The following is an 18,621-nucleotide window of genomic DNA, read 5'->3' on the forward strand; positions in this document are numbered from 1 at the left end:
TGGGAACAGGATTGTTTTTACTATCCCATGATGCCTTTCAATATTGGTCAGAAGAAGCGCGGTGACCAAGCTCCTTCCTTCTTCGCACGCTTGAAAACGTGGAAGTTTGAAAACCTCCAGCATGTCTCGCAAACGAAAGGTTGTAGCAGACGAAGATGAGGATCCAACCAAAATCGATTTCGAAACATCAGAAGAGGTTGACGTTGTACCAACTTTTGACCAGCTAAGACTCCGAGAAGATTTGCTTCGAGGCGTTTATGCGTACGGTACGTATATGACGCCATGTCAATTGGGAAATGCGTTGGAGTGATTAAACAGTGTTTTGTGATTGATTTTCTTGTATTCTAGGTTTCGAGAAACCGTCGGCAATTCAACAGCGTGCAATTAAACCGATTATAAAAGGAAGAGACGTGATTGCGCAGTAAGTGTCTATGTTTCAAGGACTAAAGTTGTATGTTTATTTTTGCTCTAGCCATTGTCCTAAAATTGAATAAGAGATTGTCAGTTGTAGACGTTGAAATTTCAGTAGGACATGCCTCGTTGTGTAGTTTTCCTACATTGTCATCATGGATTGATGTTTTTACCTGTACAAAGTTGAATTTGCTTTTTGTTAATTTAATGCACTAGTTAATTTTTGCGAGCTTATACTAGGTGTTCTGGTTTTATAACCAGTTCGATTGTACCTGTTAGAAGAGGTTGACTTCCTTGGTTGCAAGTAAGAAACCTCTGCAAACATCTGCCCAATTTCCTATTGTGCATGCGTGGCGTAGGCCAGCACATATACAGCTGTTTCGACAGGTTGTCCCAAAAAAGCATAAAAATGTATGCGACAATACCAAAAGCTAGTCTGGGAAACACCCAATAAATTTCAATAAAAGCTCAGGATCCATGTTGCCTGCCATCTCAAGTTTTCGCTGTACGGTCAAAGCATTTTGGATTCTGAGCTTTTTTTGGAACTTATTAGGTATTTCCCGTCTACCTTTCGGCATTATCGCGTATGCTTTTACACTTTTTTTGGACAACCTTTGTCAAAACAGCTGTAAATGTCATTTGAATCATTAACATCTCCACCTTCAAAGTTTCAAAGGAAGTTCTTGCCCAAATGCCAACGTATTCACATATTTAATTTATCAATTATTAATCTTTAGCACCTCAAAGCAACTTCTACCATTTAAATACCAAGCCATTGGATAAATACTTGCAGGCGTAAACAAGCTTTCTGCTTATGTGCAATAATGGTTTATGCAACAAAATCCCATTGGCTCCCATTTTTCACCGATTTCTACATTAGCTTTTACAAGCTTGTTAAACGAGTTGACATCTGGTTGGACACCAGAAATTTTAATATATTTGTCCAGGGTTTTGGATGGTGGCAGATCAAAGAGTCAGAAGGATATTTGCAGAGGTTTCTTTTTCATCGGGCAACCAAGGAACCTCTGCTTGCTAGCTAGATTGTTCAAAATTTTGTTAATGAATCTTCAAATCTTCAATTTCAAATCCAAAACAAGATTTAGCCGCAACATATGTAGTGGATGTTCGAAGTTATTGCTGAGGAAGAATACGATAATTATACAAATTATTTGTTCAAAGGAGCTACCAAAATTTGGAGGCGTCTGATTTTTTTTTCCAAGTTGATACCAAACAATCAATTCCTCAGGTTTTTTCCTTCAAAGGAGACCATTGAAAATTTCAGAAGTTGGATTCCTGCATCACTAGCTAAACTTCATAACCAGGTTAGAGAAATGGGATGTCCCCTTGGTCATAACCTTTTTTGTGTAATTTCAGGGCCCAGTCTGGCACAGGAAAAACAGCCACTCTCTCAATCTCTGTGCTACAGTCAATAGATATTCAGGTATGTAGATAATGTTGCATGCATAAGGCTTTGAGTTTAAAAACTTGTGTGCATAATCCTGTAGTTACAAAATAATCTTTACACTGTACTTCAAAATACTGTCTAGAGTATTGCATCATTAATACAGTGTAACTCTCATTTTGTTAATAGCTTCTATTTAATTACTGTTTATTATAGGTGACCATTACCCTCCTGTGCAAGAATTAGCTGCAGCTGTTAAGGCACAAATGAAATTAAAATTGTAATTGAAATGACATATATTATGTTGTTGTTAGTGGTTGCTCACTAATTAACTATAAATTATCTTCTTGCTCCCTTTAACTAACAGACGAGAGAAACACAAGCTCTTATCCTATCTCCGACGCGAGAACTCGCTGAACAAATTCAAAAGGTAAATTTGAACTTGTTTTTAACTCGTGAATGCGCGTAGCGCAATGAACGAGTTATAGCGATAGTTGACTGTGTACTTGGTTGGTTAGTTGGTCGGTCGGTCGGTCGGTCGGTCGGTTTTGTCGTTAACTTTCGGGCGTGCGCAGTGAATGAGTTTTAAATTCAATTAGTGGAAAAAAAACACGCCAACATTTGTTGTTCACGGCGCATCAGGAAATTCTTATTCAATATGTAGAGAATAATTTGACGATCATTTAGTGCAAGAATGGAGATTTTTCGTTCAATCTGAGCAAAGTTACAAGTTTTTTCAGTTTTTCAGAAAGTCCGGGGTCGTAAACTCAATTAGTGAAAAAAAAAAAACGTGGAAATTTTTTTCACGACGCGTCAGAATTCTCTCATTCATTCTGTAGAGAATAATTTGACAATCATTTTAGTGTAAGAATGGAGATTTTTCGTTGAATCTGAGCAAAGTTATAGGTTTTTTTCGTTTTTTCTACGGAGTGCGGTTTCTTTTAAGAATTAAAAATAATTTCATATAGAAATAATTTAATTAAAAAATAATTTAATTTGTCAGTTTTCACGCGAAAGCGGAACGTGCCATGTCACGCATCATTGACGTCGTAAACAAAATTATGCAAATTTCTGGTGAAATGAACACTTTAAGATCTTGTCAGCTTTCATGGAGGTTTCAAAGGGAAAAATATTTCATTTTCGAAATTTACAACTGGTAATTTATGGGGAAGCAAAAGGCCGCGGTCGATAAATAATTCTTATTTAGCAAGAGCTTGTCATAGTTCATTATTTTTACTTGAGGATTACGTGGACTGAACTCCAAAGGAAAAATTTCGCGCATTTATGTCGGGCATGAAATGTAATGCGATACTTTGTTGAACAGATTTCCCTTTGTGAGATCGGCTTGCCCTACAGTAATTTTGTAATTTTAATTCCCAAAAAAACTTCACTTGCCCATCGGGCAAGTGATGGCTAGAATCCACTAGCCCGATCGCAAAATCCAGTAGCCCCGGACTATCGGGGACACGAATTTGCATGACGTAGCTGCACATGGCGTGCTTCTATGAACTTTGAATAAAAAAAACACGTGATTTTTTTTTAATCGGCGCATCAGGATACAAGAGTACAAGAATGGTTATTTTTCGTTACATAATCGGGCAAAGATATAGTTTCTTTTAGCTTTCAAGGAAGTTTCCGTAGCCGTCTAAATTTCAATTGCTATGTGTCATCTGCATTCACGAGTTGGCTCACAGGAGCCTTTGATTCAAAATTGCATGTTGTTATTAAGGAAAGGTATGCCACTGAGACAAACTTCTAAAGGCTAGTTAAAAAGAAATGTTTGGTAATGAAGGAGTACAGAGAATTCTTATCCTTTTCTTCATGCTGAGAAAGGCAGAAATTTTGTAACTTGTGATAGAGTTCATGTGTAACACTTGTTTGTGTCACTCTTCTGCTATGATGAATTGCATTAATTTAACCATCTTTCGGGACTGAAATGTTGTGTTGAAATGCATAAACTGATTGGAGAGTACACAGACAATTTAATCCTGTATCATATTTTAACCTAGTAAACTGTGATCATACTTTAGAATTTCGTGTAATACAGGGTTTGAATTCCTACAGGTTATTCTTGCCCTTGGTGATTACATGAGCATCCAATGCCATGCGTGTATTGGAGGAACAAATGTCGGTGAGGATATCAGAAAACTTGATTATGGGCAGCATGTAGTGTCTGGAACACCTGGCAGAGTTTTTGGTAAGTTTTTCGTTTTCAAGCAACTTTCTCCGTCTAGTAAAAATATGCTGCCATGTTGAAACAGCATCATTTATCAAGGGCCTAAAATCTGGAATTAATTGTCCGCGTTTCATAGTTTTAAGAACGATTTAAGCAATATCTTATTGAAAGCTGATTGGTGAGTTTTTACACACCCTGTGTGGACACATGGACTTATGATAATGACTGTTCAATTTGTAGACATGATCAGAAGACGTAGCTTGAGGACCCGATCAATTAAGTTACTGGTGTTGGATGAAGCAGATGAAATGTTGAACAAAGGTAACAACTAATTAGCAACACAGAAAATCTCTGCATTTTTTTTAATATTAGCTTGGTCTATAACTTGTACTTTTCCTTTAGGTTTCAAGGAACAGATCTATGATGTATACAGGTACCTCCCCCCGGCAACTCAGGTAAGTGATTTTTGTACATAAAGGACACAACTGTGTGATGTATGAGCCTAGTGGGTCTGATGCATTGTAGTGTAACGGGGTGATTACATGATACCAGTGTGACTTTTTATGTTGGTACTAGTGTATTCCAGTTTCCTCTTGTGGCCCTGAATTTGTTTGAATTTGTTGACCACTCGTTCCAATATGAAATCGGTCTACTCTAGAGCTGCTAGACAAGCTAAGTTGTTCTTATGTTATACAAGCTTGCACAGCACAATGTTCGTCCAAGAATTTGCCAGACTTACAGTTGAAAGGGTCATAGGCATAGCCCGATTACACTGCATGCCATGATAATATTGTGACATAATGTCGATCTGTGTGAAGTGTCCCTTCCTTTAAACATGGCATCAAATCACAAGTCGTTCTGGTATGAAACCTGCACCAGTGTGAGTTTTCACATGTAAGCACTCGCTTATTAATGGAGATGCTTTACTTTGTTGGTTTTAGGTTGTTCTTTTGAGTGCAACCCTTCCACACGACATCTTGGAAATGACAGAGAAGTTTATGACAGACCCTATCAGGATTCTGGTGAAACGGTACTGAAACAATATGTTCAACATTTTTTTAGAGAAAAGTGGACTAAAAATACCCAACATCTCAGAAGTAAAGTTTTTGACAAGTACAGTATGTTCTATCTTGGAATAAGAAGACACATCTCTTAAATCAGCAATGTAATCAAGTGCATTAAAGCTGCGTCCTATCAAGCATATGCTAATATTATCTCTGTCTTGTTTACCTTAGTGATGAATTGACGTTGGAGGGCATTAAGCAGTTCTTTGTGGCAGTTGAACGAGAGGAATGGAAGTTTGACACCCTTTGTGATTTGTATGACACACTCACCATCACTCAGGCAGTTATTTTCTGCAACACCAAGAGAAAGGTATCAAAAATCTTCCAATGAAGTATTTATTCAGTCGCTTTATACAAGTGTCAAATAGCTCATATTTCTTTTAAGGACAGTTCTGTGACTGTTAGGTCAATGTTTAGTTGTACAAAATATCCCTACTCCCTATGGAAAGGGTTGGATATTTCACAGGGATGGGTTGGGTGGGGGGGGGGGGGGCTCAAAGGCCATGGTAATGGTAACTATATTTATACATGGTAAATCCTTCAGCAAAGATTATAAAGAGGTAAAAGATAAAATATAACCAAAATCATCCCTAACTAATCTAAAATACTATTAACCACGTACTAAAAGCTGCTTTACAAGGATGCCGTGTTGAAACTCATTCAAAACTGTGGTGACGTAGATTAAATTTAATTGTACATGATTGTATGGTTGCCAAAAACTTTAAAGGGAAGTATGAAGGTAAATTCGAATTTCCAAGAGATGGGGTGGGGGGGGGGGGTCTGAGAAAAAAACCCCTGTGGGGATATGGATGTTTTCTGGAACTGCACAATATCCTCTAGTTGGTGACTCCTCCTTCTCATCACCTATGGTGATATTGATAATGCACATAAAGACAAATATTATATGGTGACACGTTTGGGATGAAAGGGGCTCTCTGGATTATGTCGTATTTCAGCCAGCCCGGGGGCTGCAATGATTTTACTTCTTAATAAAGCTATCTATCTATGCATTTGAGTTCAGAAAACAGTATTTCTTAAATGCGAAAACATTTGACAGGTGGACTGGCTTACAGAAAAAATGAGAGAAGCTAACTTCACAGTGTCAGCCATGCATGGTGACATGCCCCAGAAGGAAAGAAATGCCATCATGAAAGAGTTTAGATCTGGACAGAGGTAAGCTTCTGGAAGCCTTATTTATGAAGTATGGTTGCTGTGTCACTATGGTTAAAAACTACAGGATTCATGTGCATGTGCCATCGGTAAAACAATCAAGAAAGAAAGAGGTTCAAGTGCGGACATTTGTAGCTTTAGCCCTTGGTCATAGTGAATCTGTTGATTAAACTAAACATTCCTTTCCACTCGGTAACGACGCAGCACTGTAGTTTCTTCAGAAACTACACCTCTTAAATAAGAAGTTATGCTATTTCTTTGGCACAACCTAGAACTTCCACTAGACCAATATATTTATACTGTAAATGCTCGAAATTAGCGCCCAGCTTCAAATAAGCGCCCCGCTTCGAATTAGCGCCCCTCCTAAGGCTCAAAAGTTGTAATAAGCGCCCCCCTTCAAATAAGCCTCTCCCTTTTTGATGAAAAAGTCTTGAGAACGTTTCAAGTTCGCAAAAAGTAGTTTTCTATAAGGTTTTTGAATTTTTATGTTGCAGTTTGGTTTTAAATAGAAATAAAGATAGTGACATTTTGAGGCTAAAAATTGATAAACGTAATAAGTGCCCCCCTTTGAATTAGCGCCCCCCTCTCGCCTTAGAAAATTAAATAAGCGCCCTGGGCGCTAATTCGAGTATTTATGGTATGTTCATTAGGTCTTATTCAGTAAAAATACCCTTTTCTAATGCTGTGTAAAATTTTCATCCCACTTTAGTCGTGTGCTGATTTCCACAGATGTGTGGGCCAGAGGTATTGATGTACAACAAGTGTCTCTGGTAATCAATTATGACCTACCCAACAACCGTGAGTTGTACATTCACAGGTATGTGTATCATGCTGTATTGACGTTATTTTGGAACATAAAACAAACTTTTCAGAATTGTCACAAAGGACACAACTTGTAAAAAATGTGTTATGGGAACTTAAATTTTACAGGTGGTCTTGTTGCTTAGAAGTAACAATTCTGTCATGGATGTCTGGATCAAATATGCAACTTAAACCCTAATTACCGCTCTGACTAAATGTTTGAGAAGCCACTATTACCACCACCACCAGAGATCTGCCCTTTTGGTGTCTATATTGAGAAGAACCAACATGTAATGATCAAACCATATTAATGCGCATGCACGGTAAAGCACTGCACTGGTCCCTACTGAAGACAATCTGCAAACATCTTTCTTTGGATTTTCATTTCAGGATTGGCCGATCAGGTCGTTTTGGTCGCAAAGGTGTTGCAATCAACTTTGTGAAGTCAGACGACATCAGAATCTTGCGTGATATTGAACAGTATTACAGTACACAGATTGATGAAATGCCCATGAATGGTAAGCTAATCTAGTGAATGTTGGATCCATCTACCAGTAAAATATGTAATGCTAATTTAAAATGGTCTTTCTTTTTGTTTAATTTTAGTGGGTGATCTCATTTAAAGTTCCTGGTGGTTGACTGATGAGGAACCATACCATGACAGCAATCAAGTCATTGTATTTATTGTTTGAGATCATTACATGTAAAGTTCAATTCTGCATGATCTACATTTGTTTGATAATGCAGAGGTGGCTGGTAGAGCCCAGATTCTAGAGTTCCAGTCATGTAGAATGGACTGTTCAAGATAGGAAAACCATTCCCTCATTGTTTTAGTTATTGAAAATGCTGCAGTTTACAGAAAACACCGACTTGTAAACACCAGTTTTAATGTTAGAATGCTTTAAAATCCTCTACAATAGTTTGTTTCTATGTTACATATAATGTACATGCATATTCACTGGCCTCTGCACCAAACTAACCAAACCTTACAACAGGCTAACACTGTACTTTCCTTGCTGTTTTATGAATAAAGTTGTCCAATAAACCAGTGTTATGGCTGTGATTACATTCAATCTGCAAATTGTTGAGAAAAGACTGTTGAACCTTGCACCTGATTAATATTATTGCTAGTTCCATTTCAAAAGTCAATTTACTTGCAAAGCAAAGTTATTATAAAGAATCTTTGTGTTCAGAACATATATAGTTTCTCTGATTTTGTCCAAGGTATTGATTAAGTATACTATACAAAAAGAAACAGACTGAACTGAAACACGTAAAGCAAGGTTTATACAGATCACAATGTTTTCAAGTTGATGAACAGAAGCTCAAAACACGTCCAAGATATTTACACTAAAATGAGATACTACATGTAGACCTTGAAATTTAAAAGATAAGTGAAATTTAATCCAGTAATGCATCTAATCATCATCCTCTTCATCATCATCTTCTTCCTCCATTTCTGCTGCCTCCATGGCTTCCTGCTGTGCAGCTTTCAGAGCTTTCTCCTCCTCCACTGATGGGTCTTCAGCCTCGGTGATCTCTGGTCCGCTGGGAAACTCCTCTTGCGGTGGGGGTGGGGGAGGTGGGCTGTAGTTCTCTGCACTGAATTTCTGGCCCCATCCAACATAAATGTTCTCAAATTTTCTGGAATCAAGAAACAATGTATTCTTATTACTATCATTTCCAGAGTCAACTGATGTGTCTGTGTGTAATGTTACTTTCAATGATGAAATCCTGAGGGGTGGCATTCAAATCAAAGCTATTCAGCAATACTTTCATTTGGCACTGTTTTATGCCATACAGAGTGGTTCTAAATTTGTAGTCCATGAAATCCTAACATGACTTTGTGACCATTCAAACAGAAACTCAGCTATCATGTTGAACTGTTTGTTTTCAAAATGTTACAACGTCTTCCAGTTTTTGACTTAAGTTAAAGACTGATTAAATGTAGACTAACCTTTCAACAGCAAATGCATGTGCTCCTGGCCAAAGATTGGAATGCATTACAGCTAAGGAGTACTGAGGAACTAAGTTAGAGGACTTCTGTGCTGTCCATGGAGGCATAGTGTCCACCTCTGAAGGAAGAAAAATCAGAAAGAACTTGTCAATTTTAGTAATAGAAATGAAATTTGTTGGTACGCCTGATGCTATCTGAAGAATGGATGGCATAATTCTTGGAGCACTTCTTGCTTCCCACTTGCTTTGCTATTGGTCCTTGTATTTTTCTCCGGGTTTTCCAACTTTCTGAAATTTTGCTTGTCGAAGCCAAGAAAGTGTTACTTAAAATCATAGTGATAAGGAAAAACCTCATTTGCATTTACTTTCAACACATTGCATTGCATTTACTTTCAAAACTACATGCAGTTTCGTCAATAGACCACAGTTTTAAAACTGTGGCTACCAACTGACGAGGTCTATTGACGAAACTAGTTTTGTAGACGAACTACATGCAGTTTCGTCAATAGACCACAGTTTTAAAACTGTGGCTACCAACTGACGAGGTCTATTGACGAAACTAGTTTTGTAGACGCGAATGTAAAAGTGTGTTGAAAGTAAATGCAAATGAGGTTTTTCCTTATCACTATGATTTCCAACTTTCTTTTCCCTCAAAACCAACATTTCTAACACTCATAGTGCTCCACTCCACAGAAGGTTGTAATGTGAGAGCTAGACATCAAGAATGGTGAGCCAACTCATAAAATGTAAACTGTGAAGACTTTGTAACAATAATTCTTACCGGCATCTTCTGAAAGGGGTGTAAGCAAGGGTGGGCCCTGCTCTGGTTCAGGTTCATCAGGCTCTTCCCGCTCCTCGTCTTCCTCTTCTTCCTCCAGCTCTTCCTCATCTCTCTTCTGTGATGGATTGAACCATGTACACCGACCCTACACATGACACATACAAGATAAAAGAGTGTCTCTAAGCAAACTGATTCATAAGCCTGGGGTGAGATGCTCAAAGCATGGTTAGCACTAACCATTGGTTAAGAGGTATTAAAACCTATAGGTTGTCATGGTATTTAACCCGGGTTAGCGCTAACCATGCTTCGAGCAACTGGGCCCTGGTGTTTAAATCCCTACCCTATAACATCAAGTGTCTTAAAGCAACTGCTACTAACAGCAGTCACCTGAAGATCATGATTTGGTGTCACTCAGTGACTCCTCTCCGTAACAACTGGCTATTCTTAAGGTGGGAAATGACCACACAAAAGCCTCTCCCCACCCCCTGATTGAATCTTATCAAAATCTATTAGAGCTTTACTACCTAACACTTAAGTAACTTCACCCAACATTTGCCAATTCTATATTTAGCGGAGAAAGACTGTGGAACAAAGCATCTTGTTAAAGGAAATGACAGAAATGCTAGCTGCTACCTTGGGTTGACGTCATGTGGAATGTCTTCCTTGCTCACCACAACTCTTCAATATCTTAGTAGTTTAGAACAAGGTAAAATCTGACATAAATACTAATTTAAGGGGAATCATACCTGTGGAAGGACGTACTGTACATGATGGACCCAGTTTGCACAGGAAGGATCAGCCATTTCATTGAGAGTTAGCCCTTCAAACTCTTGATTCACCACAAAAGAGTCTCGTCCTGAGAAAAATGACGTAAACTATGTTGTATTACTGGATCCATGCCCATAACATTTGATATGAACATCCCTAGCTAGCCCCACCCACATTACACCCCTTTTAAGATGATTTTCAGAGATGCTAACCTGATGCTCGAAGATTTATTTTCTTTTGCACTAGCCCCCCTCCTAATCACCCCCCCCCCCTCCCCACGAAAAACTACAAAAAAAAAAAAAAAAAGCAAACAATACCTTCCCCACTTTCTTGAAAAATTGACCCACTTTCTTTAGTTTCCATAAATATCTGAAACAGACTGAGTGAAAGATACTCAAAAATGCAGTCAGGAACCATGGGGAAAATTATGAGTTAAAATCGTAGCTAATTTGTAGGGAAGAGATCAAAAATAGTTTTTTCCAGGAGATTTGGTGACCATGCAGCACAGGAGATGAGGTGATTACTTCATATCTGGGAGAGTTGGCAGTTATGGATTTTGTGCAGGGGTGCTAGCAATCTCTCCTAAGCACCAAATAAAATTATGCAATAACCAGTTTACCTCCTGCCTCGTCCTCTTCCTCTTCTTCCTCTTCAAACATGTAATATCCTAGAGGACTGATGTGTGTTGTGGCTGATATTCTGGCAATCTGAGCTCTTAAGTAGTTAGCTTCATTTCCTGGGAAGGGTGGATAGCTTACAACCTGTTGAGTACAAAGTGGCAAGTTTTACTTAGTTACCAACAGATAGGTGGACAAAATTAATTTCGAACTGACGAGTACAAACATGCATCTTTCAATGCTCCAATACAGTCAGTATGGTGTCGGAACCCTGAGCCTTATGACTGCCACATGTTAATTTAGAATATTCAACTTAATGGCACAATTTATGGCCTGTTGGTGCTTGTATTTATAATTCCCCACCCTGATCATTTAGATAACACAGGATTAATTATTTACGACTTTTATGAATGGATTTTTGATGGATCAACATACAGGTGCTTGGAGATTTCCAGTGAAGAATTTTCTGATTTGTCTTGCGACCACAATCTGTGAGGGTGTGACCAGAGGTAGTCTGATCCACCCACGTCCAGCTGTAAAAAAAATAAAACAATATTAGACTGCACGTTGACAAACAATAATTTGATTTGTTGCAATTATCTGTGGAGCGTCCATTGTTGGACTTAAGTATATGACCTCTGAGTTTGTAGCAAAGGAGGTTGGTGTGTGATGCATGATTAGGGCAAATATCAGAATGTGATATGAAAATTAAGTGACTAAAAGAGAGAGATGATTTGTGAGTTTAGGAACTACCGGTATACGAATTTGAGAATATTTATGAAATTTCATTAAATGTATATATACCTGACATGTATGTCAATTTGGTAAAAAAAAAAAAAGGTGAATGTGTGAAAATTATCATAGTATCATGACATCTTTGCCACAAGGATGACCATGAAAAACATTAAATATAATATAATAAAAACCAATTGCCTGTTGATCAGACACACTGATCTATACTGTATTATTTTTGACACCCACTGAGATGATTATTTGGGCAAAACACAAACACGTAAGCTTACACTATTAGCCATTTTAGTACACTGAAATGGTTACTAACATTCATTGCAGACAAAGTATGTTTTCTTGTTACAGCCACTTCTGTTGTCTTCTTGTGGGATTAACATTGGTGGTTTGAAATCTGGCTCAGGGACATCATCTTCCTCAACATCAAAATCTCCTGCAAACAGTAATAAAAAAAAAAAACAGTATTGGAACATCAGTTCAAACAATAATAATTATTATTATTGAATATTTAAAAAATAATCATTATTCTAGGACAGCATGCTGTAAATCTTAAAACCAACAAGGCATGACTAATTTGATACATGGCAAATCCAAGTAGAATAATATTATTTTATTAAGAACTCCGCCTTCTGGACTAAAAATTTCTAAGAACCAGAACAGCAAAAGTGAACAAAAGAAATAAGTCACAGAAAAAACTGAAAGAGAAAACAAATTTTGATCACATGACTAAATGAAGAGGGAGCGAAAACCTTGTGATTTTTTGATGCCATTAATTTGCCCAGTTGCTGCTTTTGGGTGGAAAAAGTTTCTCAGCCCACTTTATGACTGTTGTGAGCATAATGGCCATATTCCTGTTTTCAACGAAAAAAAAAAAAAAAATAGAAAATTATCCAAAAACCATTGTCTGGTTTTGAACATAGTTTGATACAAGTTTAGTTAGTAAACAGGTGATCAAATTAAAATAAATTTGCATGCCAACCTTCTTTGATGATGTCTGTCTTTGCTTCATTCTACCAAAAAACGAAAAAAGAAAAAAGAAAACAATTCTTTTAGTCACTGCCATATACTGTACACTGATGAAATGTTGCTTTTAGCCAATGACATTGTGTGAGAACACATCTCCATTTCATCAACACCCCCCCTCCCCTCCTGGGGGGAAGGGCACTCAAAAAGGGTCCAAAATCCATACCCTTTCATTTTCCATTTTTGACGGGAAAGGAAACCCTTTCATATATCTTCCATAGGAATTGGGTTCCCCCTTCCACATACCTAAAGTTGAAACACTCTTTCTTCTTTCATGGGGTCTGTGCAAGATATTTTGAAAGGCCCTTTTAAATATGTAAATGATGACTTCATCCCCAGGGTCTCTCCTCTTCCTGTTGCCCGGAGCGAGAGAGGGGAGACCCTAAGAATGAGGCTGATGTAAAGGATAGTTTTCTCTACCCTTTTCTATACTTCGGCTCATGAAATCCCTGGCCCTTTTATATACCATACCTCCAGCCTGAAAAAGGTACCCTTTTGGGTGGAGCCTCCCCACATAGTCCATCATATGGAGTACATCCCACCCCCTCAGGCAACTCCCCCTTGATAATAACATCAAAGAAGCTGGGGGAGGGGAGAGATGATGAGGAGAGTTGAATTATTTGACATTATAAAGCTCTAAAAATCAGTGGCTGTGAATATCATCATTGAAGAATTATTAACAATTATTCCACGAGCGCGCGTTGGCTATGAGACGATAGATAGCCAACGAGGCGCGTAGCGCCGAGTTGGCTATCATCATCTCATATCCAACAAGCGCAAGTGGAATAATTGTTTTATTAAAATCAATCAAGAAATATTGCTAGATCTTACTGATTTCACTGTGCAAGAATACCCAGAAGACAATTTAATGGTCGCCATTTCTTGGCCATGGTATAATGGCTCATATACCATGGCCGCTAAGCCAATCAAATCCCTCAAATTGCACTATACAATGATTCAGTTTTTAATAATATATATTATATTATGTATTTAACAAACCTCTGGTTGTTCTTGTTGTTGATCATCGTCTAAAGGCTCCTCTGGGTCTTCTCCTTCAAAAAATTCAACTTCAGCAATGATATAATTTCCATGGATGCCAAACATTTTACCTGAAAGTAAATAATAAATGCAAGCAAAAATAAATGCAATCATTTTAACATTGTATTAAGGACGGTGCCTACTATCATTGCTGCGCATATGTTCTGCGCATCGCGATATACCTGGGTTTCCTATGGGTGGTGCCTACTAATACAGGAATATTTTTGCGCGATTTAAAACTATACGGAGAAAGCAGAACTTACCAAATGCCTTTGGTATCTCAAAAGAAAATGGGGGGTTACCATGCATTTTTCAGAGAAGATTAAGCTTCAATTTAGGAAAAAATCTCATACATTGCTTTATATTTTGGCGCTTTTTAGAGATATTGTTGCTTAATTATCTCTGAAAAATGCCTAGTTACCCCCAATTTTCTTTTTGGATTCCAATAGGCCTTGCTAAGATCTGCTTTTCGCATAGTCATAAACCGCACAAAAAATATTTCGGTATTAGTAGGCACCGTCCTTAATTAATGGTGTGACATCATGTAAGCCACCTAGGTTAATTTCAGTATTCAGTAGGATTTCTTTTGTTCTTACCCCAAAATCTACAGGTCCTAATTGGCTGTGAGTCTATGAGAATCTTCAAAGCCAAGAATATTCTAAATGTTTCCTCTCTACCAATACCAACACCAGCTTGTTCAAAGTAGTTAGCAAGCTCCATGAGATCTGGGAGAGGCGCTTCTTCTTGTTCCTCATCCATTTCTGGATCTCGCATCATGGGTTCCATTGAATCCTGGTCAGGTCTCTTCTGGAAGAAGATTATGAGAAAAGTACTTCTCAATTATTCCAATTTGCTTAACTTGTATAATGTGGCTGAACAATCCAGTAACAGAACAGTTGGGAATGGCGTTCAAGTTGAGACAGGGAATGAAAAATTTACCTTCCGTGCTCACCAGGCGCGTAGGAGGGGGGGGTTCGAGGGGTTCGAACGAACCCCCTTTGAAGATCAATAATGGCGGAAGAAAAACTTTTAAATAAAGTTCCTGCGTGGTCGAAATACATCAACAAAAGAAAAATAGAGATATAAACCCGTTCTTTAGGCCTTATGTCTTAACCTCAGTAAAAATAAAAATTGTCAAGAACCCTTGAAGATTCAAAATTTTAAGGACGTTTCATTTTTTCGCTAAAACTGCATCCGCCCGAAAAAGCCATAGAAAAGCATGCTTTGCGATACGTTTTGTTCTCTGAATGCGGCATTGTTCTGAAAGGAGATTCACTTCAAACTTAATAGTTGAAGTCTTGTTGAGTTTCACGCGCAATTACGTACAAGTCATCCAGGAACAGTATCCTGACAACGGGAAAAAGAAGCCCCTGGTTACTTTGTGTGCAACCAGATGGGTCGCTCGCATCGATGCATATGATCACTTCTACGCGTCATTTAAGTACACAGTGTTTGCACTTGAGGTCATAGCTCACAACATGCACCACGATGAGTGCCGTGACCAGTTCTACGGATGTTGGCAAACAAAGTCCCGGACAGATGCGTCAGGACTCCTGAAAGCCATCACTGACTTTGATTTTATCGCAACCTTCATCTGCGCCTACTCCTTCCTCTCCCATATGTCGGGTCTCACTGTAAAGCGTCAGAAGAAAACAAACGATGTCTTTAAAGCGCTTTCGATGGTATCGGAGGTAAAGACAACTTACAAACGTCTTCGCACCAATCTTCCCATTCACTTTGACGAGATCTACGATCTAGCTTTAGCCATGGCAGAGAAAGTAGGAGTTGCTCGCAGTCAGCGCCAAAGATTACAGAACGACAGCAACACCGTGCCAATGCCCCAGCGGTTGATCCAAAAGAGTATTATAGGATCAATGTTGCCGTACCCTTCTTGGATCACATCATTTCAGAGCTGGATGACCAGTTCTCAGACCTAACACTAATGGTCAGTAAGCTGCTTGAGCTAGTTCCCTGTGTAATTAAAGAAAGCCAGCTCAATGTTCAGCAGCTCACTGATTTGGTGGATCTCTATCAAGATGACCTACCCTCTCCACAACTCTTTTCCTCCAAATTCCAGAGGTGGAAAATTATGGTTCAGGACGGACGAATTGTTGCTGATTCGTGTGCTTCGCCACTAAAAGCATGTGATCCCGACGACTTCCCCAACCTGTACATGCTCCTGAAAATTGCTGCCACCCTTCCAGTCACCACTTGTGAATGTGAACGTTCCATAAGCACAATGAGGAGGTCAAACAACTACATGAGGTGTACCATGGGAGAGAGCAGGCTGTCCGCCCTGGCTCTAATGCATATCAAATATGATATGCCTGTCAATCTTGACGAGATCATGAGTCAATTTGTTCGAAGGGCTACACCCGAGAATGATGCAGTTTACCAGCATGGTGTATGACTATCAGCAGATCGAATAGCTATCAGAACTTTGACAGGATGCGGAATGTACATTGAACTTTCTTGTTTAAGTTGAAACAATTATGCCGTCGAAATGATGTACATAGCTTAAAAAGCTGCTGTAAAACAAAGTTGTGATTTGCCTAAAATGGGTCTCAAAATGCAGGAAATGAGGTTTCTGAGAACCTAGATTTTAAAAAATTTACAGGGGAGCATGCCCCCGGACCCCCCTTGTAAGAGCGCCTCCGGCGCTCAGCAAGATTTGGGGCTCAACGAACACCCCTATCGAAACCTTAGCTACGCGCCTGCTCACATTCTCCACAAAACTTTCAAATTGGTCATTTCATGTTGTTGTTGTTTGGCTGTGTACAGCGAAGAACTGTACCAAAATGAGGGCCTTTGTTTTCTCATGAAATCCTATTGTTTTGTGATGTTCTCACTGTCGTCACCATTGATAGTAAATTGTTAAACTCCTTAATGGCTGGCTACCAGCTTCTAATGACAGCCCTGTTAGACAGTAAGCCACTAACTCTCTTGAACCGCTATTTTCTTGGTCTGTTGCTTGTATAGACATTACCTCTATTGTTTTTTTTACAGCAGAGAGGTAGTAGATGGACCCTGCCAGAGCAAGGTACTAATTATCACCGTCAATAATTTTTGAACCCAAAACAAGGAAATCCCTTTGAAAAAATTATACCACTTCAAAACCACCTTCATTGAAAGATAAACTCACCTGAAATAGAGTAAGCTGAGATCTTGCAAGTAACACTTCTGTGGATTCATCTTCTTTATTCTTCAAGAAAGAAACCACACTTCAGTGAGATCATATTGTTATTTATAAACCACAATGTTGATTCTAATGTGCTGCAGTCACCTCTCCTTTTCAGGCTAATATTATTAGCCATCAATAACTATTGGTATAAAAAGGTTTAAACTCAACTCCCCAGTCCACAAGTGATTCTTGATGTGTATCTTGGGATTGCCAGGGATAGATTCATTCCATAAACTGATAATCAACGTTGATATCAAGTGAAAATTGATCAATGATCAATATTGATAAATGAAAATCAGTGAAGAAAAAAGTTGTGAGTTTGATTACTATCAACGGCTGATAGAAATCAATAATCTCATTGGTATCAATTACTATTGATTGTTATCGGAAATGACGACAAGATGGATTATGGATTGGTATCGATTTTTGCCAATCGATAACAATCGATAATAATTTTTTCTTTGAGTTCATTATTGTTATTGATTATTGATTTCACTTGATAGTGATTGTATTGATTGATTTTGGATATTGATTTCAATCGATTGACTACCCTGGGATTAGGCAAGACTTTTGAGTATGCTCGAAAACTGAACAAGGCTTTAGCCCTGACGCACTGAAGGGGAGAATCTCCCAAGGTTTTCATATAAAAGGTGCCAAGATAAAGAAAGCCATTCTTGGTTTGCATTAGCCACATAACCAGGCACAAACACAAGTGGATACAAATGAGGTGAAAAAGCCACCTCTCTCAGGCAAAACCTTCCTGTGCGATATCATACCTGTATAGTGTCAAAATTGGGGCAGAATTTGGCTCTCTTTTCATCTCTAACAAGATCTTCTATTATTTCTAGGTAAATGAAAATACGCAATTTTAGTAATCATCATCATCATCATATCTTTATTTACCCTCGGATTTAAGAGTAGCTTATGCAGCTAATATACCAAAAAATTGCCTTTGGAGTAATTTCAACCAAACACTTTTAATCATACCAAAAGTAAAAGTAGTCAAAATACAAAATCTGATTGTACAAATCAGAAACTTGCCTGCTACATTTTCGGGTTTTTCTTCCAACACCTTCCTTATAACACTCGACAGATGATCATAACTAAGAGGAGAAGGCAAAAATAAACCTTTATAACTTTCAAACATCTTTTCACAAGGCAATGGTAAGACACCATCTGCATTTTGAACACAGTCCATGAACGACAGACGAGTACTTACACGTTAAGATTCGAATGCAAACTTGCTTTCAGCAAAAAGGCCTTGGCATTTTGAAAATCACCGTCTAAATCATGGTTGAAAGAGTCAGCCACGCTGTCCATGGTATCTTCGGATTGAAAAAATGAAATAATCGCGGTGAAACTTTCAGGTCTTTGCCTTCCAACTTATTCGACGTTTGTGTGACCATAGCAACATTTCGTCGTGACAGTTCAATACTTTTTCGTAATTCTCCGGAAACACACGATTACTAACGACTACAAAATTTGC

The 18,621-nt window shown here is 38.4% G+C and overlaps 2 protein-coding genes and 1 pseudogene across 3 annotated transcripts; 2 read left to right on the forward strand and 1 right to left on the reverse strand.

The window, feature by feature from the left end:
• The first annotated feature begins 61 nt into the window (after positions 1-61).
• Positions 62-8,009, forward strand: LOC146478772 (eukaryotic initiation factor 4A-III). The gene is made up of 13 exons (XM_085112381.1): positions 62-266; positions 349-421; positions 1,786-1,852; positions 2,181-2,243; positions 3,878-4,010; positions 4,230-4,310; positions 4,392-4,444; positions 4,931-5,019; positions 5,225-5,363; positions 6,111-6,226; positions 6,933-7,040; positions 7,415-7,542; positions 7,631-8,009. Exons 1-13 carry the CDS (start codon positions 122-124, stop codon positions 7,645-7,647), a joined length of 1,212 nt encoding a protein of 403 aa, XP_084968507.1. The 5' UTR covers positions 62-121; the 3' UTR covers positions 7,648-8,009.
• LOC146478773 (radial spoke head protein 4 homolog A-like) lies at positions 7,892-18,546 on the reverse strand. 2 transcript variants are annotated; one of them, XM_085112375.1, is made up of 14 exons: positions 18,355-18,546; positions 18,177-18,238; positions 17,912-17,979; positions 17,097-17,156; positions 14,551-14,758; positions 13,916-14,025; positions 12,873-12,903; positions 12,207-12,326; positions 11,582-11,679; positions 11,149-11,290; positions 10,508-10,617; positions 9,762-9,906; positions 8,982-9,099; positions 7,892-8,668 (listed from the first exon to the last, which is right to left on the reverse strand). In XM_085112375.1, exons 1-14 carry the CDS (start codon positions 18,453-18,455, stop codon positions 8,443-8,445), a joined length of 1,599 nt encoding a protein of 532 aa, XP_084968501.1. In that variant the 5' UTR covers positions 18,456-18,546; the 3' UTR covers positions 7,892-8,442. The 2 variants fall into 2 exon arrangements, with proteins under 2 accessions (XP_084968501.1, XP_084968499.1); XM_085112373.1 differs by having other exon boundaries at positions 14,551-14,761.
• On the forward strand, positions 15,334-16,667 carry LOC146478774 (52 kDa repressor of the inhibitor of the protein kinase-like; annotated as a pseudogene).
• Positions 18,547-18,621: the final 75 nt, after the last annotated feature.

The sequence above is a fragment of the Pavona decussata genome, unplaced genomic scaffold (genome assembly GCF_977016875.1).
Source record: "Pavona decussata unplaced genomic scaffold, jaPavDecu1.1 SCAFFOLD_64, whole genome shotgun sequence".
In the NCBI taxonomy this organism is placed as follows: Eukaryota; Metazoa; Cnidaria; class Anthozoa; order Scleractinia; family Agariciidae; genus Pavona; species Pavona decussata.